We start from the raw sequence: 26,493 nt of genomic DNA, 5'->3' as shown, positions 1-26,493 counted from the left end.
GGCCGGGCTCTCACTTCTTCCCGGATTTAGGTGCACTCTGGTCGGTCAGGAGACCGGCTGACCTCAGCCTTGGAGGTCCCCCTCGGCACGATGGGTAATTTTTTGGACTTTGTCATTTTTTTTACTTTTTCACTTTCCGACTTTGCTTTTTAATGCTTTTTAACTATTTTTACAGGTTTTCACATTATGGACTATGACTTTATTTTTTACTATAATGACATTTTTCAAGCTTTTCCCATTTATGGAAGCCCAAGACAGATTTCTTATTTTTAATTAAAAAAAAGGCCCCAGACAAAATTGACCAAGCCCAAAAAAATAAGACATACAGCATTGACCGAGCAGTGTGCTTATTTTCTACGTTAATAATAAGAGACGCATGCAATTATTTATTAACAAATTAATAAATAATTGTTACAAAGGGATTTTAAAGCCGAATTGGGAAGATGTTTTGGGTGGTGGGAGCACATTGGGGGGAGCACTGGTTGCTGGACAGTGCCACGGCCATCTTCGGATGGCCACCCCGGCCGTCTTCGGACGGCCAACCTTTTTTTCCCCTAACCCTAACCCTAAACCCTGACCCTAACCCTAACCCCAAAACCTAAACTTAGCCCCTAGAAAACCAATATTTTGTAGCCCTAACTGGATAAAGTCGGTCTAACTAGATCACTAAGAACCCTAAATGGGACTAAATGTTTGTTTGGGTTGGAACGGTGAAAGTTTGGGGTGCGTGAGCTTCCCCTTTATCGTGACAGTGCACAACGGTGGTCCTGGCCTCGGCTTTGGGCGCCGGTTAAATTCCCCTAACCTAACCACTATTGGAGGTTCATTATTAGGAAGGAATTATTTATTTATTTTCCCAACCCCTACTGTCCTGGTGACGGGAGGAATGTGGTGCTTTGATGACGTGTGTGGGGCCTGGGGATGGGTGTGGTCCGAGGGCGGGATGGATGCTAGGCCCGTGCATAACGGTGGTCCTGCCTCTCTTCCTCCGGGTGGGGGGGTGGGGCGCCGGATTGGAGTGGGGTTTTTGAGTCCCATTCCTCCTGATTCCCTAACCCGGCCAACCTTTTTTTCCCCTAGGGTTAAGTTTAGGGCTTTGGTAGAAGAAAGGGTTAAGTTTAGGGATTTGGTAGAAGAAAGGGTTAAGTTTAGGGCTTGGCTTGGCTTGGCTCTTTGTATCCACAAAATCAGGGCTACACTCCCTCTCATATGGGACAATACTGGAATCCCTTCTCAACATTTCAAAAGTGCTGCAGAAAGTTGAGGCCTAGTCAGGCGTTTTTCCAACAAAGCAGCAGATTCACAACCCCAAGGAAGGCAATATGTCCACTTCATCCATATCGGGTCCTGCAAACAAAAGAGGCAGGCAAAACATTAAGGCTGTTTACAATTTGGTCTGCAAGAGAGGGGGAACATTCAGACCAACAACCTTGCCACCAACTCTCCAACGGATGGCACATCTACTTACCATGGTTACTTAAGGAACACGCACAGGACTGGATAATAAACATTGGTGCTCACATTCTGGAGCATTACAAATCAATTAGGACTCTCCCTGGATAAAAGACTGAAGGATAAACAGAGCTAGCACAGACCTCACAAGAGGAATCCGGTCTATTGATCCATCTAGACAGGCGGGCCCCTCAAACATCAAGTCCAAAATCACTGTCTCTGCCTAGATGCAAAAAGCTTTGGACGGCAAAACCAGAAAAGAAAGACTTTCAAACCCTTCGGGAGAAGCCACGGGCCACCGCAGCCCCCTCTGGTAGTGCAAACTCTTTATATTTGGGGTAAGGCTTAAGCTCCAACCAGTACGGGTTAACCCCCCTTAGTGCCTTTTCAATGTCTTTGGGGATATTACAAATAAAATAGAAAAAGAACTGATGGGTTTGTGAGTAACCTCCGATCCAAGCCACCAACCTTTCACTGCGGAGTGCAGAAGTGCACTTTATTAAGTCCACAGATAATGTTAAATTCACCTTAGTTAGGCTGTCCTGGTTAGAGTACGGAACAATTGTTGCACAAATATACCACTATAACCACATTTTTCACTGCTTCTTTTTGTTCACAGACTACTGGCAGGCTCCAGTGAAGAGACCAGCAGATAAATCCTGGTTCCTGGTAACTGCTAAATGAGAACTTAGTGTCTGAGAAGCCAAAATGAGAAAACAGTCAAGTTTCTATTTAACGTGCGCACGGAGGGACTCTCTATAAGAAATTCCTCCGAACATAGTGACGTGTGTGTAAAAGAAAGAATCCGTAGGCCCAACACTCCACGTGTTTCACCTTTGGTCTTGGAACAGCCAGAAAACAACTTTATCTCACTTTAAACCTTGGTGATGTACAAGGCTAAGTTGTTTTCCAATATTACTCTATCCAGTGAAATGCCCGAGATAGTGCTAAGTGACAATTATTATTCCATCATTGTTCCGGTCCCCAAGAAAACCCATCCTGCCTCCCTCAACGACTACCGCCCTGTAGCCCTCACCTCAGTAGTGATGAAGATCTTTGAACGGCTGGTCAGAGACTTCATCATTTCTTCACTACCAGATACACTCGACCCACTACAGTTTGCATACCGTCCCAACTGGTCCATGGATGACGCCATATCACATCTCCTCCATACTGCACTCACCCACCTGGACACTCGGAAGGGAAATTATGTTAAAATGCTCTTCATTGACTACAGTTCAGCCTTTAACACAATAATCCCTTCCACACTCACCACCAAGCTGGAGCACCTGGGACTCAGCTCATCTCTCTGTCAGTGGATCTCCAACTTCTTAACCGGGAGACCACAGGCAGTAGGAAAAGCAGACTCTGCCCTTTCTTGAAGACCACATTGGTGTTTTTGGATCAATCCAGTTTGCAGTCGATGTGTACCCCCAAGTACCGGTAGTCTTCGACTACCTCCACGTCAGATCCTCTGTGACAGGGGTGGAAGGAGGAGCATGCTTCCTAAAGTCCACAATCATCTCCTTTGTTTTTGTGATGTTAAGCTGTAGATAGTTTAGCTCACACCACTCAACAAAGCTGTCCACCACCTTCCTGTATTCATCCTCCTGTCCGTCTCTGATACAGCCCACAATGGCAGAATCGTCAGAGAATTTCTGCAGGTGACATGACAGACTTGTACCTGAAGTCAGACGTGTAGAGGGTGAAGAGGAAGGGTGATAGTACAGTCCCTTGCAGTGCCCCTGTGCTGCTCAAGATGTTGTCCGAGCGGCAGCTCTTCAGCCGGACATGCTGTGGTCGATTTGTTAGATAACTTGAAAGCACATTGTAAGTCGCTCTAGATAAGGGCGTCTGCCAAATGCCGTAAATGTAGTCCGTAATCCGGTGGGGCGTCTACCTGCGTTTCAGTGAGCTTATTTCCCAGCAGTGATGGATAGTGTTAAAAGCACTAGAGAAGTCAAAAAACATGACCCTCACAGCGTTCCCAACAGTGTCCAAGTGAGAATGAGTCTGGTCCAGCAGGTAGATGATGGCATCCTCCACGCCAATACGAGGTTTATAAAAAAGGTCTATTGGATAAAAAGCGTCTGCTAAATAAATAATAAAGTAAAGTATAAGCCAACTGTAGGGGGTCCATCCACGGCTCCACAGTCAGATGCAGCTGTTTCAGTATGAGTCTCTCCAACGTCTTCATGACGTGTGAAGTCAGGGCCACTGGCCTGTAGGGGACGAGGGGTTGGTCTTTTTGGGGACATGAACTAAGCATGATGTCTTCCAGAGAGACGGGACCCTCTGTAGATCCTGATTTCCTAGCCTTCATTACCCACAGTGGTATAAATATGCTTGTGAACTTAATAACGGTGAGAGTTCTCTTGCGAGTCCCCCGATGGCCATGGTGAATAAGCTTGGATAATCAATTCAATTGACTTCCTTTATTGCAGCTCCCCAGACGGGAAATTTCCCACCACAATGTGTATAGATAGTCAAGTGATTTCACAACCAAAGCATTGGTGGTGTTTTTCTGTGCCTGTGGTTTTCTGTGGTTCAGAAGATGAGCTCACACATTCCTCAAAGATAAAGCTGAAGAACACAGCAATATATGGTCTTATTTTGCTTGTCCTGCAGAGAAGGTCTATGCCCATACATTTTCCTTTACAGTTCCCTCCTTTTGCCCAAAAATGGGCAAAAAAATTTATAGTTAAATGTAAATTAATGAGTACATAACAAAGAGTATATATAAAAATCAATGATTACAAGACAAATGGCAAAATTATTGAATGACATACAACTAGAAACATCAAAGTGTACCACTCCAGCAAGGGTTTAAGGTACCTTATCACAGGCAGTTGCATGAAAAATAAAGTAACAGGATATAGAAATTATGTGTGTGTATTGTCCTCATATGAGAAGTCAGAGCAGGATACATCATTATGTACAAGAGCTTCATCTTTGTCATCAGGGGTATGTTACTAGGGTGGACCAGGAAGTGTGCAGTTGATCATTAGTCATATACCAGGGGTAGCCTGCATAATCTTTTGCTTTATGTCCTTCATAGGACAAGCCAGTTAGTGGAACTGACATGGTGGCAAAAGAGTTAATGGGAAACAATCTTGTATGAGGGATCTGTGGGCATGATTAATACCACATTGGGAAGTGTTAGGAGGCACTTCGGCTGATCTCCTCCATCTTGACTGAGGGAACCAGAAGGAGATACCCACCCCGACGCTGGGTAATATGCACAATGTTTTCTATAATCAATGCCGAGGTACAGAGAAATCTTCTGTGAAATACCCCAGCGAGGGAGGGCTCGTGCCACTGCAAAAGCATCAGCTTTAGATATGGGGAATGCCTCCACCCACTTTGACTACATATCTACCATCACTAAGCAGCATTTCTGTGTCCATTGTCCTACATTATGTGAAGCACAAATTATACATGATTGACAGTATTTTAGTCCAAATACAGTGAAACCTTTTATAAACCAATGTGCTGCAATAGCAGACATCATCCCTTCTTTTGACACATCTAATCCATGGGTCAAGTGCTTCTGGGTTTAGAAAATAGAGGACAGAGTTGATCCATGGAATGGGAAAGTGAGGTAAGGAAAGAGTTAGTGGCTGTCTCTAGTGGTAAGGAGAAGAATGACTCAGAGGTTGGGAGATGTGAAAGAATGCAGGAAGATACAGATGAAGGTGAGACAGTTTGAAGGTTGTGTCGAATGATGAATGGATGGGGGACCATTGTGGATCCTGTAGGTAGAGTGAGTGTGAAGGTCAGGAAGTGGTGGTCAGATGTGAAGTGGAGTGGATTAAAGGTCAGAAGTTGGAGAAGGACGACTGAAGACCAGGTACAGGACATTCCCTCCTTTGTGTGTGGGAGAGATGTTGCTGTTGGTCAAGGGAAAAAAAGCGGAGAAGGGGAAGAAGGCAGGATGATTGGAGTTTGAGGTCATTGAGGTCTAAGGAGAAAATGCTGAGCAGAGTGTCCAATTCATCAATTAAGGTCCCAAGTGGCCCTGGAGGGATATATACCAAAGAGAAGGATGTTCACTGGAGAATAAACTGAGACTGCATGGAATTCAAATGAAGAAATATTAAGATGTGGGAAAGGCATTGGTGTGAAGGACAAATTTCGTGATATTAAAAGGCCAGTACCCCCTCCTCTCCCAGTTTTCCTAGGAGTGTGGGAGAACGTTTAGGCAGAAGAGAGGGCAGCAGGTGTAGCACCAGGAAGTCTAGGGAGTGGAGAGTAGTGAGGCCAGAGATAAAAGTTAGCTTTTTTAAATGCAGATTGACAGTTCCAGAGCCCACTTACCACTCTGTTTGAGAGGTAGATGACAGGGCAGGGTAGATGAGCAAACTACACCGTAAAAGATGGCTGATGCCACTACAGAGTCATAAAAAGTCTTCAGGAGTGGTCCCTGTACTCCAAAATACCTGGGCCTCCACAGCAGGTACAGCTGCTTTACCCTTTCTTGTAGAGTGAATTTGTGTCCAGTCCAGTTTGTTGTTCAGATGAACCCCAAGGTACCTATAGCTCTCCACAGCCTCAATGTCCATTCCCTGGATGTTCAGTGGATGTTTGTGCCTGCGGAAGTCTAGCACCAGCTCCTTGGTTTTTCCAGTGTTGATCTGGAGGTGGTTCTGCAGGCACTAGTCCACAAAGTCCTGTGTCAGTTCTGTGTACTTCCTGTCGTCCCCATCAGTGTTGAGGCCAAATATTGCAGAAACTTCTGCAGGAAGCATTTGGTGAAGTTGTAGAAACCTGCAGTGTAGATGGTGAAGAGGAACAACGGCAGACAACCCTGTCTGACACACAACCCTGAGTTTTCACATACTGTGGTCGGTTAGTGAGGTAGTCCAGGATCCATGTGGCTAGGTGATGGTCCACTCCTGTGTACTCCAGCTTGTCCCTCAGAATTGTGGGTTGGATGGTGTTGAAAGCACTGGAGAAATCAAAGAACATGATTCAAAGAACAAGACTAGGTCCAGGACATTCACCTCCTTCGTGTGTGGGAGAGATGTTGCTGTTGGTCAAGGAAAAAGAGCGGAGAAGAAGGCAGGATGATTGGAGTTTGGCTGGTGGAAGGTTGAAGTCACAGAGGAGAGTTAGGGGGGTGTTTAAGGAGAAAATACTGAGCAGAGTGTCCAATTCATCAATAAAAGGTCCCAAGTGGCCCTGGGGGGCGATATAAGACAATGAGAAGGATGTTCACTGGAGAAGAAACTGAGACTGCATGGAATTCAAATGAAGAAATATTAAGATGTGGGAGAGGCATTGGTGTGAAGGACCAATTTTGTGATATTAAATGGCCAGTACCCCCTCCTCTCCCAGTTTTTCTAGGAGTGTGGGAGAATGTGTAGGCATAATAGAGAGCAGCAGGTGTAGCTGTATTCTGAGATGATATCTCTGTTTCTCGGGTCTCTGTTAGTGCCAGGAAGTCTAGGGAGTTGAGAGTAGTGAGGCCAGAGATAAAGTCATCTTTTTTAACAGCAGATTGACAGTTCAAGAGCCCACCTACCACTCTTGTTTGAAAAGTAGATGACAGGGCGGGGTAGATGACGTGGTTGGTAACAGAGCCTCTGCAGCTTGAGTATGTTTTCTTAAGCCTGTAAGAGATAGTTACTGGAATAGGTTTCAGACACATTGTTGCTGTGAAATAAAAGGCTAAATGGAAAAGGAGGATTAAGGAAAGATGCCAGGTTTGGTTGCTTTCCTGATATTTCCTGTTGCTTTCCTGATCTACACTATAAGTCCTGCCCCCTAAATTACACCTGGAACCTGAAACAATCACTGATTGACCACCTGAGTAAGATAATGATTGCTACACTTGGTTCTGCTTAAACACAATCTACCTTTCAATGCACACCACACAACTGATAGTTCAACACAGTCCTACAGCTGAGCTTATAAACAGTAATCAAAGTCTATATCCTACCTTCACAGAAGTGACAAATACAATGATGCACAATGATGGATACAATGCTTCACATTAGCATGAAACAAACCAGAGGGTCACCACAGCCACCACCACCATAACAACTAAAGTTTCAGGGATTTTCAAATGGACCAGTAGCATTATAAGGGACACGTAATGTACACCATGACACTGGACTACACTTTGGACTTCTCCACCTCTACAACTGTAGGCCCTTTTCTCTTATTGGACAAACAATAACAAACCCTGCACTGACACCACTTGCAGGCTCACTCTACCCTGGAAGGCGGTCCCTCTCTGTATCACTTCTTACCAAGGTTTTTTCTTCATTTCTTTTTTTCTTTTTTTCTCTCTCCTAGAGTTTTTTTGTGTGGTTTTTCCTTGTGTGCAGAAGGGTCGAGTAAGGGGGTGTCAATTGTAGGGCCTGTCAAAGCCCATTGAGACATAATGTATGTGATTTTGAAATTAGAGAAATTAACTTCTCTAAAGCCTAAAAGTCACACTTTTTAAGTGCTTTCTTTAACTCATTCTTGGCGCAGACAAAATTCCTGCCTTGATCACAGAAAAGCTGACTCACAGCTCCTCTTAGACTGATTTACATTTACATTTACGGCATTGAAGCATCTAAGTGCATTAATGAATGAATCAGTAGATCTTCCAACATCTCTAAAAATTCAAATCAAATTAAAATTTTATTTATCACATACACAGTCATATACTTTATGATATGCATTGAAAAGCTTTAGTAACTGCTATAGACCTCAATATTGCAAATATTGCAAGAATACAATGAACCAATATGCAAATATTGCAAACATAACCAAATATTACTTTAACATAAAACATGTGTAACCGGTAGGGTGAAGGTGTAGATTAATTTAAGGTCAGGGAGCTTGGTACAGATGATGCGTTCAGCTGATCGAAGATAAGATAAGATAAACCTTTGTTAGTCCCACAAGTGGGAAATTACATTGTCACGGCAGAGAGTGGATAGACCAAAGTTAAGAGCAGTAAAAAATAAATACGTATATGTATTTATCTACACAATGTACAATCTGTATCTACACATGTACAATGGGTAACTACCATACTGTATTTGCCTGCCTGTGTGTTGTCGATGTGTGTGTGGCCAACTGTGAGGTCTTTGCTGTACAGTCTGACAGCTGTTGGAAGAAAAGACCTTCTGAACCTCTCCTTCCCATATCGTGGGTGCAGAAGCCTGCCACTGAAGGAGCTGCTTAGTGCTGTCAGAGTTTCCTGCATGGGGTGTGAGATGTTGTCCAACAGGGATGACAGCTTAGCCACCATTCTCCTGTCACCCACCACCTCCACTGAGTCCAGAGGGCCTCCTAGAACAGAGCTGGCCCCCTGTTCTTATTTAAATAGAAATGATTGTCACATGTGATACACAGCAGCACAGCACACAGTGAAATTTGTGTGCTTTGCTCAGTGGCACCTCAGTGGCATCTTGGTGGATCGGGATTCTCAGTGGCCACCACTGCCCCAAAAATGTCTGCTGGGTCAGCAGCATCTCTGCTGGGGACAGGAAGAGACTGAACAGGCTGATCCGGAGGGCCAGATTAGTGGCACCTTGGTGGATCTGCTGTGGACTTTTGGAGGCCACTCCTGAAGAATTTTTATGACTCTGTAGTGCCATCAGCCATCTTTTACGGTGTAGTTTGCTGTGGCAACAGCATCTCTTTTGGGGACAGGAAGAGAATTAATAGAGACTGATCTGGCCCTCCGGAGAGAGCAATATGAGGGGACAATCAGTGGCAGATGAATCAAACCTGTTGAAAAAGTGATTCAGTTCATTTGCCCATCTCACATCCCCCACCGGCAGAGAGTTCTGTTCTTTGTGGCCTGAGATGGTTCTAAGGCCACACCAGACTCAACTGACATTGTTCTGATGAAGCTGGTTTTCCATCCTCTGCCTGTAGCTGTCTTTCTCATCCCTGATCAGTCTTTTCAGGTCCCTTTGCACCCTTTTCAGCTCCTCTCCTGCTTGAGGACGGCCTTGATTTCTGGAGTAATCTATGGTTTGTTGTTTGGGTAGCACCATACAGTCCTGGTGGGTCCGGTGTTATCCACACAAAAATTAATGTAGTCCGTAATGCAGGTCACAGGGCCGTTGATGTCCTCCACACGGTAAGGTAAGAGCACACAGCACTTCCCACACAGTAGACTCAAAACTGTGTCACTGTGCGGGTGACTGCTGGCTCCCTGCGCACTAAGGGCTCATACACAGGGACAAGGTGCACCAGGTTGTGCTCTGATCTTCCCAGGGGAGGAAGAGGTGATGAACTGTATACCTCTTTTAGGATTGACTACAAAATCCTACTTTTGACCTATAAAGCTCTAAATGGTCTCGCCCCGCAATACCTGAGCGAACTTTTGGTTCTTTATGAACAGCCACGCCCCCTTCGATCAATGGGTGTCAATAAAAAAAAAAGTCCAGTTTATCACAGAGTCCCCCTGTTAGACACAGACAAAGTTAAATTCACCCAAGTTAGGCTGTCCTAGTTAGGGTACCGGGCCACTGTAGCACCAATATACCACTATAACCAGTGATATATTGGTTATAGTGATAACTATTTCAGTATCAGTTGTACAGTGCAAACGTCTGCCGCTGCTTCTGTTTGTTTTTCTCCGAGACACGGAATCAAGCACCCAGACTACTTTTTTTTTTGGAGTGGAGTTTTTCCTTGTGTGCAGAAGGGTCAAGTGTGGGGGGTATGAACTGTAGGGCCTGTCAAAGCCCATTGAGACATACTGTATGTGATTTTGGGCTCTATAAGAAATAAATGTTGTTGTTGTTGTTGCTATTTTGTGTTGGCATACAGTAAGTTCACTGTTTTATTGTCTCTGGTGGGGCATGTCACATACAAAGTGAAGGTGGGCAGTGTGGAGTCCAGTGATGCATGAATAAAGACACCCGATATTAAAAACAGGGCTTGTGAAAATTGTGCCTGCAGTCTGCTGACCACATGTTATCATAATAACGTGATATTTCCCTGGTGAGTGACGACGGTCCCTCCCAGCGCGACACCCCCGTCTCTTCCTCCGTAGCTTGCTGGGGATGTCGGGTCTGTTCGCCCATAGCTCCGCTGCAGGGTGCAGTGCTAACAGCTGACCTCGAGTGTAAACAAAAGAGCCTCATGCCGGGTCTCCAAACACAGGTGAAAAGAGTAAAAAATACCTAACAAAAATGGCCAAAACTAGTACGAAAAGGTAGTGCATGGTATCGGATTCACCTGTCGGACTCGCCTGTCATGCATGGTGCTGTTGCCGAACTAGGATGTTTCCCGTCAGGATGCGCTCTATGGTGCAGGAGTAGTTACTGAGCACCTTGGAGGGCAGTTTCTCAGGCATCTGAGGTGGTAGAGACGCTGCCTTTACTTTTTACTTAGGTAGGCCATCTCGTCGTTGTCAGAGATCAGGCCCACCACGACAGTGTCGTCAGCAAACTTAATGATGGTGGTGGAGTTTGTAGTGGCTGCACAGTCGTATGTATACAGAGAGTTCAGCAGGGGGCTCAAAACACAGCCCTGGGGGGCTCCAGTGCTGAGAGTGATGCTGGTTGAGACATGTCTGCCCATCTTTGCTGCCTATGATCCACTGACAGACAGATAAGCTGAGTCCCTGGTGCACCAGCTTGGTGGTGAGTGTGGAAAGAATTATCCAGAATTATGTTAAATGCCGAACTGTAGTCGATGAGAAGCATTTTAACATAATTTCCCTTCCGAGTGTCTGTGGGTGAGTGCTGTGTGGAGGAGATGTGATATGGCGTCATCTGGTTTGGACGGTAAGGGTGGTAGTGGCCTAGCGGGTAACACACTTGCCTATGAACCAGAAGACCCAGGTTCAAATCCCACTTACTACCATTGTGTTCCTGAGCAAGACACTTAACCCTAAGTTGCTCCAGTCCCTGTAACTGTCCCTGTAACTACTGATTGTAAGTCGCTCTGGATAAGGGCATCTGATAAATGCTGTAAATGTGAGCAAACTGCAGTGGGTCGAGTGTGTCCGGTAGTGAAGAAATGAAGTCTCTTAACAGCCATTTAAAGCACTTCATCACTACTTAGGTGAGGGCTACAGGGCGGCAGTTGTTGAGGGAGGCAGGACGGGGTTTCTTTGGGGCTGGAAAAATGATGGACTCGTTCAAGCATGTGGGTATCCCCGACCGAGAGGTTGAACATCTCTGTGAACACAGGAGCTAGTTAGTCTGCGCAGGCTCTGGCAATTCTCTCAGGTAATTCTGATGTAATAATGCTCGTTTATCTCCCATAGACTTGGCAGCAAAGTCTGAGCACGTGCTGAGCTATGCCGTGCAATTCATGCTTACATATGAGGTGTGGTAGCTTATATCAAGACACACTTCTTGAAGTGTTTGATATGTAATCTTTTGATTGAGCACTTGTGCTAAAGCCCTTTGCCTTTTTACTCAGCTTCTCATCTGCTGTTCTTGATCTTAAAAGGAAGGTGGAGGTGATGGGGTTACAGGTTATACAAGCATATGCTCGAGAGGTGTCAAGTTCTTATACAAAAATCCTACTCCATTTTCGTATGATCCAATCTGGCAATTTTCTCAAGAGCCTATGATTTTCTTTGAGGACGGTGCGGTAATTTGACAGACAGTGCTTTGGTATTGCAAGGAAGTGACTTCATGATAGATTTTTGTGTGTAATGTATATTAAGTGTGTGAAGAGTTTTGCAACGTGTGAGGTTGACAATGTGCCTTATAGTTGTACAAATATGGGCTGATGTTTTGCTTCTTGAGTGTAAGGTTTTGCTAATAGTGTACTACTTTTAATTTTTGTGTGTAAGCAATCCAAAAAACTGTAAAAGAAGTGCACCGGAACTTGTTACTTTAGTAATAAACTAACAAAAAGATGTAAAATGGCTCAACTAAAACGTTTAATCAATAGTTAAAGCTTACAGCACCTGGTATTCTCAGGCAGTCTCCCATCCAAGTACTGACCAGGCCCAGCTCCTAAATTACACTTTACAGCATTTATCAGACACCCTTATCCAGAGCGACGTACAATCAGTAGTTACAGGGATCTTATTGGACAAATCATCACAAACCCTGCACTGACACCATTTGCAGGCTCACTCTACCCTGGAAGGGGGTCCCTCTCAGTATCACTCCTTCCTAATGTTTCTTCCTTTCTTTTTTTTTTCTCTTAAAGAGTTTTTTTTTGTGTGGAGTTTTTCCTTGTGTGCAGAAGGGTTAAGTGTGGGGGATGTGTCAACTGTAGGGCCTGTCAAAGCCCATTGTGACATTCTGTATGTGATTCTGGGCTATATAAGAAATAAATGTTGTTGTTGTTTTTTATTGATCACAGAAAAAATCTTGTTTTGCCCATTGTAAAGGTATAGCATACTTTTACACCCATTGGACACTATGTTTCACTATGTTTTACATTTACATTTACATTTACAGCATTTATCAGACACCCTTATCCAGAGCGACTTACAATCAGTAGTTACAGGGTCAGTCTCCCTGGAGCAACTTAGGGTTAAGTGTCTTGCTCAGGGACACAATGGTAGTAAGTGGGGTTTGAACCTGGGTCTTCTGGTTCATAGGCGAGTGTGTTACCCACTAGGCTACTACCACCCACTCCCACTATGTGAAATAGGTTAATTATTTTTTATTTATCTCAGTTTAAGCATTTTCCACATTTTATTTTTATTCATACAAATAGTACCTCACACACCCAGCCAAAGCTCCAGAACCACAATTTAGGATTGTTTTTATGGATCTGCAAGCCGAGAAGAGTCACTTATTGTCCCGCAAGGTATGCAGCACCAGACACCCCTCATTCGTGTCCCTTTGGGCTGCAGCTCAGGAGTCAATTCAACCTTCTCTGTTTATTCCACTGTGCTAGAAAGCCATTCCAATTTAAAACTTTGAAACTTAATTTGTATAAATTATAGGATTTTCACACACTTGTTCTGCATAGAAGACAGGAATTCTGTGAGAAATTTCAGAATTCCAGGCACCTTCCTAGAGTGCTCTGTACAGGTTTCCTCGCCATGTTTGTCATGCTTTCACCACCAGGTGGCAGCAGAAACACTTCCAGACCCTTCCTTTCACAAACTGCACCTGGGAAAAGGAACAACTTCTTGGGGTAATGCATTACTGGGCCCCCTGGGGCCGGTTCTGGTAAAAAAAAAATTAGATTATTAGAAATAAAAATCTCACTCCCCTCATTCAGGTACTTCTCTACTCTAGTTAACAGGTATACTGTTATTTCTTTATTCCACTGCCCTAGACAGCCATTCCAATTTAAAATTTTGAAAATGTATTAATTTAAAAGCATAAATGCCACAACCTTTAAACTTTATACATATCTTCTACATACTAGAGAGGACATGTGTGAGAAAGTTCAGAATTCCAGACCCCTCCGTTTGTGAACTGGACCCAGGAGAATGTTCATCTTAATGGGCTACAGCTAACAGGCTTCTTTGGGCCTTTTGTAATAGTAGGTTATTAAGAAACTTGCTATCATAACAGGGTGAGGGGACACCCAGGAATGATTGCCTGCCCCAGGGGTCACCTCCAGCTATGGTTCCCTAATCCTAACCCCACTCATTATGCCTTAGGGGCGTGGCTTATGTAAATCCACTATTAAGCACGGAACACTGATGCACTGGTTTCACAGATTTTTCACCCATGAGAAAGTCTTAAGACCAGCAAAAAATTTGAAGTTGAAAAATTTGAAACACATCATTAATATTAAAACTACATTCAGCTCACTATTCTATATTTAATACAATACAAATAATAATAAAGTAATATTCTTATTATTTTTACATAGACTTATTTTTGCATGAGTAAATTCCAGCTAGTTCAGAATGCTGCAGAGTTCTAACTAGAACTAGGAAATTTGACCACATCACCCCAGTCTTACAATCACTGCACTGGCTACCCATCAAATTTAGGATTGACTGCAAAATTTAGGACTGACTACAGAACTTTTGACCTACAATGCTCTAAATGGTCTCGCTCCACAGTACCTGAGTAAACCGCAACACCCCCTGCGATCAATGATCGTGCGCAGAAGGGTAAAGTGTGGGGGGTGTCAATTGTATGGCCTGTCAAAGGAGGCAGGACATGGAACTCAGTTGCAACTGACGTTTTAATGAAAAAAACAAGAGTTGTGGGTGCAGAGCGTCTCACACCGGGCTCCCCTCGTAAGGTAATAAAAGGTCTGGCCAGAATCACACAATTGATTCCCCATACAGGAAAATATACAAATAGACTAATTATCAATGAAACATTCAATAAAATATATAAAAGCATGAACAAATCACTACACATAAAATTAATCTATAAATAATTACATAAGAACAATATGGACATTTAAAGTACAACAAATTTAACTCATTAACATCATACAAGCTAAACTTCTCCATACCTGAAACAAATAAAACATGGGTTTTGGGTGCAGAGCGTCTCACACCGGGCTCCCCTGAAGAAATATTATACTCGCTCGGTGAACGAGGTGCAGCACATGTTCCAAGCGCCGAAATAAAACTCTGTTCAATTACAAACACTCTTCCTCCATCACTGCCAATCTCATTTACTTCTAAATGGGCAATATACTGCATGGTAGAGATGGCTACGGAGCGTGTATCGAGTAGCGAAGGGGGCGTTTCCATGAAGCACATATCGAGGCTTGCTTCATTTAGGGGAGGAGCCTAAAATGATGACGTCCAACGCCTCGCTGCTGGCTGTACCACGTGACTGCTTCGGGAAGTGGTTCAGATTTTGCCACGAGGTTTGAGGCAATATAAACCTCTGTAGAGTTGCGGTCAGTTTGGAAACTAGAGTTTGGATAGTGTTTATATACTTTGGAGAGTTTAGAGAGAGTTTAGAGAGAGAGAGAGACTTTGAACAGTTATAATAGTTAGGAGAGAAGAAGAAGCCAGCTAGGAAGAGGAGGATTTTCCCTGTGTAGGTTAGGGTTAGGGTTAAATAAAATTTGAATTTATTTGGTCATAGATGGTTTGTAATTATACACCTGGCCAGTAGGTGGTGTTGTGTGCACATGAAGCTTCGAGAAATGAACACTTTGGCTCAAACCATTTGGCTCATGAGGCTTCATCTCATTATCACTACTGCATGGTGAAAATGGATTTATTCATTTTTCCCAAACCCAGCATGGCACGGCAATCCTACCTCCGGTAAGGTAAAAAAAGGTCTGACCGGAGGACGTATACGCACGCAGGTACCCATGTAATCAGCCCAATAATGCTTGCACGCTCGCACACACACCCAGAACCAAAAGGCAGGAGATATAAAATCATATTGTAGAACCAAATAAAATGCACCTGACCGAAAAAAAATCCCAAACTATCAGAGGTTGCATGTTTTGGTGAAATGCAAATAACATACCCTGTTACACTTGACTCAAACTAAAGGAAAGATACAGGGTCAAGAAACATACCGAGGTGACTGGAAACCTTCAGGAACATTTGACAGAAAATTGACAGAATTGTGTGTGTTACTGTGGAATGACTGGTTCAGTCCAGCTCCTCTATCAGCCTGCAGCTGCTTTTTTTGGAATCTTCAGCTCCTTTAGATTCTCTAGCAGGCTGAGAAGTCCAATCAGTCACAAAATATGACGTTGCCTGCAAACACGCAAATGGCAAACAGTATCCATATCAAATCAGGATTATCCTGATCCTGGGAAAAGGGTTTGTAACTTTGTTGGTTTGTGTACCTGTTCGTTGGGAGTCTCCTCTAGGTCCGGGAGGTCCTGCAGAACAACAGAAGGACTTCATTTGTAAATCCCAGATAGTCTTATATCAATACACTACTAGTCTAGCTAGACTTCGGCACGCCCTCTCATATCTGCAAATGAAATGAGACTGAAAATTCCCTCTTCACGGGGTCTCCATTTCCAATCAACTCTATTCTCCTTTGTTGTCCCTGGCTGGTGGAACAACTTGCCCTGCTCCATGGGGCAGTGGTGGCCAAGTGGTTAAGGAAGCGGCCCCGTAATCAGAAGGTTGCCGGTTCAAATCCCGATCCGCCAAGGTGCTACTGAGGTGCCACTGAGCAAAGCACCGTCCCCACACACTGCTCCCCGGGCGCCTGTCATGGTGCCCACTGCTCACTCAGGGTGATGGTTAAATGCAGAGGACAAATTTCACAGTGTGCACCGTGTACTTGGGCCTCAAGCAGCCAGGCATAAGCTGGCTGACTACACAATAACCCTGGATAGCCTTTCTATCTCACCGAGTATTGAAGTGAAGGACCTAGGTGTCATCATTGATGCAGGTCTCTCATTCAGTTCGCACGTAATGTCACTAGAATAGCATTCTTTCACCTTAGAAATATTGCGAAAATAAAAAATATCATTTCAATGCATGATGCAGAAAAGTTGGTCCATGCATTTATTACATCAAGGTTAGATTACTACAATGCATTATTGTCTGGATGCTCTAGTAGGTGCATGAGTAAACTCCAGCTAGTACAGAATGCTGCAGCCAGAGTTCTAACCAGAACCAGGAAATTTGACCACATCACCCCAGTCTTACAATCACTGCACTGGTTACCCATCAAATTTAGGATTGACTACAAAATCCTACTTTTAACCTATAAAGCTCTAAATGGTCTCGCCCCGCAGTACCTGAGTGAACTTTTGGTTCTTTACGAACCGCCACGCCCCCTTTGATCAATGGGTGCGGGGTCACTACTGGTACCAAAGGTGCAGAAGGTCACAGCTGGGAGCAGATCCTTCTCCTATAGAGCTCCGCAGTTGTGGAACAGCTTGCCTGTCAGTGTCCGGGATTCAGACACAGTCTCAGTGTTTAAATCCAATCTCAAAACCTATCTGTTTTCTCTGGCTTTTTGTTAAAATCCTAGACCCTCATTTCACTTGATTTTGACGCAGTGTCAATTATAAAGTCCAGTTTATCACAGAGTCCCCCTGTTAGACACAGACAAAGTTAAATTCACCCTAGTTAGGCTGTCCTAGTTAGGGTACCGGGCCACTGTAGCACCAATATACCACTATAACCACATATTTCAGTATCGGTCGTACAGTGTAACCGTCTGCCGCTGCTTCTGTTTGTTTTTCTCCGAGACACGGAATCAAGCGTCCAGACTACTGGCAGACCCCAGTGATCAGACCAGCAGATAGAACCTGGTTCCTGACAACTGCTTTACAAGGACAAAACATGAAACAAACCAGAGGGTCACCACAGCCACCACCACCGTTACAACTACAGCTATAGGGATCTTCAAATGGACCAGTAACATCATTACATCTTTGCTGTTTTTATCCATAAGATTTGTTTCAGTATTTTTAGTTTACAACCTGACCATTAGCTAACGCACCATGTGTGACCCCAAATTGGTTCCTGGTGCAGTGGCCATTGGTCAGAATGGGGTCAAGGGGATGGGAGTTTTTAACCACTCTGGCTCCTTGTAAATTATGTTATTTAAGTTTATTCCAAGACTGCCTCTCAATTCAACTGTCTCTGAAGCTGAGCTTTTATTCATTCCAGCTGCTTACACCTCACCACTGAAGAATGCATATGAGAAGCAAAGCACACAGCAGATTCTGCTCTTTCTGTTGATTCTAATGCATTTTTTCATTATTGTATAATGCATTATGAGCAAGTACTTCAGAATTTAGTTACTAGTATTACAACCAGTCATGTTGACCCGTGCCAGGTTATGATCTAATAACAGCCTGCAGCTTTCATCTACCAGTCTACTCGTCCCATGCCCCACGGTCTCCCCTCATTGGGAAAATAACGCAGCTGGCTTCATGCCTCCTATTGCACCCCCTCTCACTCTCACGCTGTTGCTACGCTACCTGCTAAATGCCCGCCATGCCCCTGGGTCCCGTCTCTCAGTTCTGCGGCCCCCGCAGATGTGCCCAACTCCCTGCTATTACAGTGCTATTTAGTTAAATTAGAATGTGACTTAACTATATTAATATTATAAAATCATCTTTACGGTATACTTATTATATTATAACCTCAAAAACTGCTGTAGTTGATGGAGTCAACAACTTACAGTAATGTGAAACAGATGAGTTTTATTGTTAAGGTAACAATAAATGTCAAATAGCACATATAATGCTAAAATGTACCCAAATGAATAGTTTGGAAATAATGTGTTTGTTTTGTGCACTCACATGGATTCTGAGTGTATGTGTACTTGGCAGGATGCTCTCTATTTCTTCATTCAGCTCTGTGACCATCACACCCTGACTGGCCATTAGCACCAGAGCCTCTTTGTTCTTGCAATGTTCTGTTGAAGAAGGGACCAGAGAGATGGAACTGTTAAGAGTCTATTGCTGTTTGGTTGACCAGCATGTAGCTGTAAGCTGATCTTTGGGTTTGCAGCTCTGCAACCAAAACCAAGTATCTGACAACACTTTGCTTTACCTAGTGTGTGTATTGATAGTGATCCTGTGGTCCTTGTCAAGTGACTCCGATTAATACAGTTTTACATTTTTCCTGCTTCTGACAAATCAGCTATTGTAACCAGTCAACATAATTCATTTGACTTATCGATCATTTTTAATGTGCATTATCAGTGTGTATTAACTATTAAGTGAGTACATGATGAAATGTAATGTGTGTGTGTGTGTTTCTACCTTCCTCTTCCTGTTCTCTGGCTCTTCGTTGCTCATCTCTGATGCTCACCACAGCATCCAGACTCTCCTGGATCTTCCTTTGGTCCTGTGTTTGCCACAATTCTCTTACTTTACTCTCCGCTTCCACTCCTCCTACCTGCCATGCCTCTGCACACGCCCTACGCACAACCCAACACCGATTGTCAATTACTGCAGACTCAATTACAGCACACACACATACAAACAAACACACCTCTCCTTCGGAAAAACAGGTCGCTCATCCAGGTAAGTCAGCTGCTTGAGGTGGAGAATCACGGTTCTCCTATAGTTGGGGATCTTCCTAACCACCTCATTCCCCATTAAATACAGCACACGCTGGCAGGAACACCAAAAAGAGAATTTAGAATGTGTGTGTGTGTGTGTGTGTGTGTGTATGTGTGTGTGAGTTTGTGTGTGTGTGTGTGTACCAGATCAGGCACTTGCTCCAGGATATTCAGGATGTTGGGGTCATGGAGCAGATTGTGTGACAAGTCCAACACACACAGAGAGGAACAACGTGTGAGATGCTCCACATCAGAGAGATCTTGCAGTTTATTGTGGGAGATGACAAGGGTGCTCAGCTCTCTGAGGCATGCTGGGAAATAAAACATTTTGTCATATATTTCAGCATCTGCAAACACAGACAGGCTACAACTCCATTTTCATTTGCAGTTTTGCCAGCAGTATTTTGGGTGTGTGTATATGTGCTCTCACAGATGTTCTTGATTTCCCTGATGTAATTATTTCCCACATTTAGCTGCTTCAGATGGCTGAGCGGTTCCAGGTTCTCCAGTTCCTGGATGAGGTTCTGCTGCAGGAAGAGGCAGCGTAGCTCCTTCTGCTTGTCCAGGTTCTGGATCTTCTGGATTCCATTACACTGAAACCACAAACTACGCAGACCTGTGTATTCCTGCAGCCCCTCGATCACAGAGAAACCTTACACACACACACACACACACACACTTTTTCATGCTGACTTTACAACATCAATTTCTGGTTCTGAATATGAGTCTGAAGTAATTACTGTAGTTGACAGTTACTTACAATAACTTATTGCAAAATTAGACAAGTAGAGATGATGCACAACATTGTAGTGTTTTTGTACAAAAACTTCAGACTTAATTCAAATACAAGTTGTGTTCTAATGCACTTCGTGACTGACATTACCATCTGAAAGAGTTTTCATGAGTGTGGTGTATTGGACTTTAACAGCTCGTAATTGGAAGGTTTCGGGTTCGAATCCCGACCTGTCAAGGTGCCATTGAGGTCTCCTTGATGAAGGTACCGTCCCCACACACTGCTCCCCGGGCGCCTGTCATGGTGCCCACTGCTCACCAAGGGTGATGCAGGGTTAAAATATAGAGGACACATTTAAACCTTCACATTTTTGTGAAACATTTGTGGGACCATTTGGCTTGGGGACAATTTACAAATGACTCTAACAAACACTGTACTTGAATTAAAGCTATATTACTTGGTCAGCTGCTGAAATGGGGGGCACACATCCAAAATCATATTTAGATGGCAGGGCAGACCTGTTGCAAATATGATGACATGTTAATAGAGAAGTAATTTATTAGATCACTAGTTCCCATTGTAAGTCGCTTTGGATAAAAGCGTCTGCCAAATAAAGTAAAGTAAAGTAAAGTAAAGTAAAGTTCCCCTGGGGATAGTAGGGACAGTCCCCCTAGAGCAATGTAGGGTTAGGTGTCCTGCTCAGGGACACAATGCTAATATGTGGGGTTTAAGTGTGAGTGTGTTACCCACTACACTACTACCACATAAAATACTACCAAATAAAGCTTGGATGATAAAAATAGTTTGATTTTGTTGTTTTGCTTGAATAATGTCATTTTTAAAGCTCTTTTATGACATTTTAAAGTCATGTAAAGTCAGACCTTTGTAGTGCAGGTAGAGAGTGTCGTTGAGAGCTGGGCTCTGGTACAGGCCATGGTCCCTGCAGTGCTGCCGGAGGAACTCCGCCGTGATTCTGCTGAGGAGAAACAGATGAACGGCGCAGGGACGGAGAGGCGCGGCTCTTTAAACGGGCGAGTGAACAAACCTGGGAGCCGACATGTCCTCGGAATTGTCCTCTTTACAGTATAACACAGTGTGGTTCGTGCTTCTGTTGATCAGCTTCAAGTTGAAAAGCTGCGCGTGCGTGTCGCCATGGAGACCAGTGTGCTGCTTGCTGATTGGATGAACCGTGTGCTGCTTGCTGATTGGATGAAACGGCCGGCGGGGCGGGAAGTCTCCAGCGCGTCTATGGCGAGCGGTTTAAACATTTAATAGCTAATCGTTTCTATAGTTAAGGAAGCGGCCCCGTAATCAGAAGGTTGCCGGTGCGCCAGGGTGCCACTAAGCAAAGCACCGTCCCCACACACTGCTCCACGGGCGCCTGTCATGGTGCCCACTGCTCACTAAGGGTGATGGCTAAATACAGAGGACACGTGTCACCGTGCGCTGTGCTGCAGTGACATTCACTTTCACTTGATACAAGCCAAAAGGTCTGCATCTATGTGTTTTGAATGAATCTCCTGGAATGTGGAGTGATGCAGTGGCAGCATCAGTAGAACAGCTCGCCAGTCAACCCCTTAAAGGTGACCTTCATAGGAGATGCGGGGACTGACGCTGGTTCTTTGCAGAAAGAATTTGACAGGTCAGAATATTTTTTAATGTAATGCAGATAGAAACTAATGGATGCGTGTTTGTGGTAAGTGTTGACCTTTTAATGTTATTGCAATTGTGTTTTATTTCAGAATTTCCTTGAGAGGGTTGCTGGCTTAGAAACTGCTTTTCGAGGGAGAGGAAGCGTAGGGGAAAATGCCCAAATACTTTTTAAATGACCTCGACAATGGCCTTTTCCATGTAATGTACAATTATGTACAACCTCAAATCACAAAAAGTTGGGACAGGTGGAAAATAAAAAATGAAAAAAAGCAAGTAATAAATTGTATTTCATTGCAGACAGTATAAAAACTAAATAATTCATGGTGGTAGTAGCCTAGTGGGTAACACACTCGCCTATGAACCAGAAGACCCGGGTTCAAATCCCACTTACTACCATCGTGTCCCTGAGCAAGACACTTAACCCTAACTTGCTCCAGGGGGAGACTGTCCCTGTAACTACTGATTGTAAGTCGCTCTGGATAAGGGCGTCTGATAAAATGCTGTAAATGTAAATTCATGTTTTTTCTTGTCAACATTTACATTTACAGCATTTATCAGACGCCCTTATCCAGAGCGACTTACAGTAGTTACAGGGACAGTTGCCCTCCAGAGCAACTTAGGGTTAAGTGTCCTGCTCAGGGACACGATGGTAGTAAGTGTGGTTTGAACCTGGGTCTTCTGGTTCATAGGTGAGTGTGTTACCCGCTAGGCTACTACCACATCATTTGATTTGTAAATAAATATCCATTCTGGCCATTCAGGGTAGGAACACATTCCCCAAAAAGTTGGGAGAGTACGGCATTTACCACTTCTCATAAAGCTCTGTAGACTTATTAGCTGGAGAAGTCCATTATTTACTCCTAGATAAAACAAAATGAATCCCACCTTAGTCCAGTCCCTCCAGACACCAGAAGCTTCCCAACATAAAACTGCCAGGACTGCAATTCATGTATAAATAAACTATTTTTCTAGTCAATTCTGTAACACATGTAACACATTTTTTCATGTCAAATTTTTCATGCCAAATTTTTTTGTAAGTGATATTGTAGATCAGGACTCCGCGGTCTTGAACGCAGGGGGCGGGGTTACACGTGGCCGGAAGGGGCGGGGCCGGTCTTTCAGGAACGTCGATTCATGACGGATTTTATTACACTGACTGTGTCGGATATTTTATTTTTCACCCTGAAGACGGAGATGTCTGTGAACGAGACCGCGCTGAAAAGAATGATCACAAAGGTGAAAAAGGCACAAACAAAGCTGTTGCACTTTTAGGGGTATCGTAGTTATAGGGACCGCGGTGGCCCAGCGGGTAAGGAAGTGTGATCGGAACCCCGATCCCCTTGATGAAGGTCCCGTCCTGGTTAAATGCAGAGGACACCTTTCACTATGCAGCGTTTCTGCAGCGAGTTTCCTAAGAATGAATGTAACAGTGTTTTATATTTTTCATCCCGAATCTGCCTTTATAAAGCGACATTATAAACTCTTTAAATATATAACTCACAGTATGTGATTATACTGCTGGTTTTATGATAATGCTATTTCATGCTTATTGTACAGGTTTACAAGTACAAAGATTTGACAGTGAGCGAAATTGTGAAAGTCACCACCCGGTACACGGACCTGAAGCCGTTGATGGATTCTTACGGTACGAGGCCTGCTGCTGGTTTCAGGCTGCAGCCCATTTTATTTTCCCTGATAGAACAGCAGTTGATAAGATATGATCCTTCACCATGACGGTATGATGAAACTCTGAACTCCCCCAGTGTCCAGTGACGGCTGCAGCGTGGAGCTGCTGAGCCTGAGTGGAACCGTACCAGTCGGCTACAGAGGTCAGCTGCTTTACTTCATTTTATGTGACATGCTGCAGACTGTAATATATAAAAATATTTAAAGTAATTGTCAATGTTATACACAGTGACAGGGTGAAACGTGTCCTCTGTATTTAACCGTCACCCTTGGTGACAGTGGTCACCATGTCAAGCGCCCGGGGAGCAGTGTGTGGGGACGGGACCTTCATCAAGGGGACCTCAGTGGTTCGGGATTTGAACCGGCAACCCTCTGATTATGGGTCCTCTTCCTTAACTGCTAGGCCACCACTGTGTTGAGTGTGTTAAAATATACTCATATCAGACACATCAGCTGCCCACTTTGTGTAGTAATGAATGTGTTGGTCCACACTGCAATGCTGTTGTCTTGTGTCATTTATACTGTTTTTGATTATTAAGCTTTAGGGTATTTGTTGTTGGATAAATATTATTTTAAACCCATAAATGATGGGTTAAAGTGGACCAGTGGTGGACACTTTTCATGTGCTTTTTCTATTTTTATTGTTTGTTTCCTGAATACCTGGCTACTACAATATGATAAATAATGCAGTTATTGTAAATCCTAACACAACCATAAAATAAGATGTAAAGACTGATTTTATCACAGCTACAGTTGCCATGTTGATACCTGTCCATGTAAAATTGTTTAACCTTGTCAGCTGATGACATTCTAGTCAGACCTGCGATCGGCTGAAGGATGGGTGGCTGAGCAGTTCATGGTTGGAAAGTTCATGAATCATGACACCCTGTTTTTTTGTATAAAACATTGTACAGGAAACATGTATAACATTCCCATACGGATTTGGCTGCCAGACTCTTTCCCTTTCAACCCACCTACATGCTCTGTGAAGCCCACCAGCAGCATGATGATCAAGACTGGCAAGCATGTTGATGACAAAGGCAAAATCTACCTGCCTTACCTGCATGAGTGGAAGCATGTGAGTCCAGAGTGTGTTTGTGGCTGAGGCCACGTTAGGTCCTCGCTTTAAGTCAAACTAGTTGTCTGGTGAAGATCTCAGGCAGCTCTGGTATCCATGATTTCTGTCTGTCTGTTGTAGCCCCTCTCGAACCTGCTCGCTCTGATCCAGGAGATGATAGGTGTGTTTGGAGAGGAGCCTCCTGTTTTTTCTCGACCTGCTACACAACCACAAAACTGTGAGTGATGAAACCAATTAGGTCTGATTGACACTGAACAAGCAGATCCAGGAAGTCAAACCTTGAACTGAACCTGTCTGTTTTATAATCCAGAAAATCTGCACCGGTTTGTGTGTGTGTGTATAGGTCTGGTCCAAGACTGCAGTATCGGTGAAGACACCATCCGTGCATCACTGCAGACAGCGGTGTGCGATAAGCTGCGCTGGCGAATGCAGGAGGAGATGGAACGTTCTCAGGCTGAGCTGGACGCCCTGAGGAGAATGGAGGACGATCTGAGGAAGGGACATCAGAGACTGCAAGACATGCTGATCCACCTGGGCCAGGAGATGGTGGGCAGTTCCTCTGAAATACAGACCAACCTTAAACCCATAGAGACTATAATCCTGTTCAGGTTCAGTACCTGGGTAAATGTTCTACAACAATATCTGCATCCTGATCAGAATCAGAAACTGAGCTGCTAATGGGGATGTGAAGTCACAACAACCTTTATTCCTTATTATCATTTGTTTCGATGGGCTCTGTAGTTGTTTCTGCTCTCAAGGAAAAACTTGGGGAGATAGAAGTGAAACCTTTTAAACATGTACCTTTTATTGGATGTTTAATTCATTTATTGGACGAAATGAGTGCAAAGTCTTGTTTTAAAGTCATGGGCACATGGTGAGAGAATATGAACCTTCCATTTTAATTCTGTGCGTGTTCTAGACAGATGTGGATAAGAACATCAACCTGTTGAAGCAAAAGGATGAACAGTTGCAGTCTGTTCTGGAGAAGATGGAGAGCCAATCAGAAAGCACGGATATCGATGACATCATCGTTCCCACAGCGCCACTGTACCGTCAGATCCTGAACCTGTATGCTGAGGAGAACGCCATTGAAGACACTGTGTTCTACCTGGCTGAGGCGCTGCACCGGGGCGTGGTCAACCTGGAGGTGTTCCTCAGGGTGAGCAGCATGTCGCTCTTTTACTTCTTTTTATTGGTTCTGTGTGCTGATGGATTGTCTGTTCTGTGTTTGCAGCATGTGAGGCTTCTGTCGCGTAGACAGTTCCAGCTGAGGCGTCTGATGCAGAAGGCACGTAAAACTGCCGGCCTCACTGACCTGTACTGATCGCACACACACACACCTTCATAAATATGAAATTACTGTGTGTGAGAGAAGAAGAGTATTTCACATCTTATCCAGTCTTTTATTCTTAACTGTACTAAAAGTGCTTTGAAGTTGATGTTCTGTGTACAATCCATGTTCTTTTTTACATTAAAACTTTTATTAATCACAATCACTTTCTGGTCTCGGAGTTCCAGTCTGGAGGCAGCATCTGAAAGGCCAGTCTCAGGCAGAAAACATATAATCGGTGAAGGGTGAAGTCAAACTATTAGATGTGAAAGAAATTAGTTCACACATTAGAAAACCGCATGACTGCTGAAAACGTGTGTAAAGATTATGCTGAATTGTGGAGTTGGTCTGAAAAGACCCTCAACAACCGAGAGCAGCGCAGTTATGTACTTGTAGAATGGAGGGTTCCTTGATGTTCTCCGCATGTTGGTGCACCATCCGAAGCACAACACACTTGATGGACTGGTGAATGTAAATAGTGTGTGTGCCTGATCAGGGTTCAGTGGTTATGGATAGTGAGTGGGGTTTTTCACAGCCAATCATGTGATGTCACTTTCAGGCTTATCCAATCACAGCCTCAGATCCCTGAATATCTTAATAAAACATTTTGGTTGAAATTGTGCAGATGTGGGCCTGAGCCACCAGAACTGAGCATCAGATATAAGCCTGTATTTAAGTAAAGCGTATGCTA

The 26,493-nt window shown here is 43.9% G+C and overlaps 2 protein-coding genes across 2 annotated transcripts; one reads left to right on the top strand and one right to left on the bottom strand.

The window, feature by feature from the left end:
- Positions 1-14,520: 14,520 nt before the first annotated feature.
- On the bottom strand, positions 14,521-21,654 carry LOC114774586 (dynein assembly factor 1, axonemal-like). Its single transcript, XM_028966379.1, has 9 exons — positions 21,101-21,654; positions 20,937-21,028; positions 19,753-19,974; positions 19,467-19,633; positions 19,253-19,374; positions 19,021-19,178; positions 18,556-18,671; positions 16,126-16,161; positions 14,521-16,033 (listed from the first exon to the last, which is right to left on the bottom strand). Exons 1-9 carry the CDS (start codon positions 21,112-21,114, stop codon positions 15,926-15,928), a joined length of 1,035 nt encoding a protein of 344 aa, XP_028822212.1. The 5' UTR covers positions 21,115-21,654; the 3' UTR covers positions 14,521-15,925.
- Positions 21,655-22,814: 1,160 nt separating this feature from the next.
- LOC114774587 (tumor susceptibility gene 101 protein-like) lies at positions 22,815-25,965 on the top strand. Its single transcript, XM_028966380.1, has 8 exons — positions 22,815-22,944; positions 23,266-23,353; positions 23,472-23,537; positions 24,309-24,472; positions 24,593-24,689; positions 24,816-25,018; positions 25,392-25,631; positions 25,707-25,965. Exons 1-8 carry the CDS (start codon positions 22,843-22,845, stop codon positions 25,794-25,796), a joined length of 1,050 nt encoding a protein of 349 aa, XP_028822213.1. The 5' UTR covers positions 22,815-22,842; the 3' UTR covers positions 25,797-25,965.
- The last annotated feature ends 528 nt before the right edge of the window (positions 25,966-26,493 follow it).

The sequence above is a fragment of the Denticeps clupeoides genome, unplaced genomic scaffold (genome assembly GCF_900700375.1).
Source record: "Denticeps clupeoides unplaced genomic scaffold, fDenClu1.1, whole genome shotgun sequence".
NCBI lineage: Eukaryota > Metazoa > Chordata > Actinopteri > Clupeiformes > Denticipitidae > Denticeps > Denticeps clupeoides.
The sequence above is the reverse complement of the archived record's forward strand: the minus strand, read 5'-3'. Positions and strand labels throughout refer to the sequence as shown.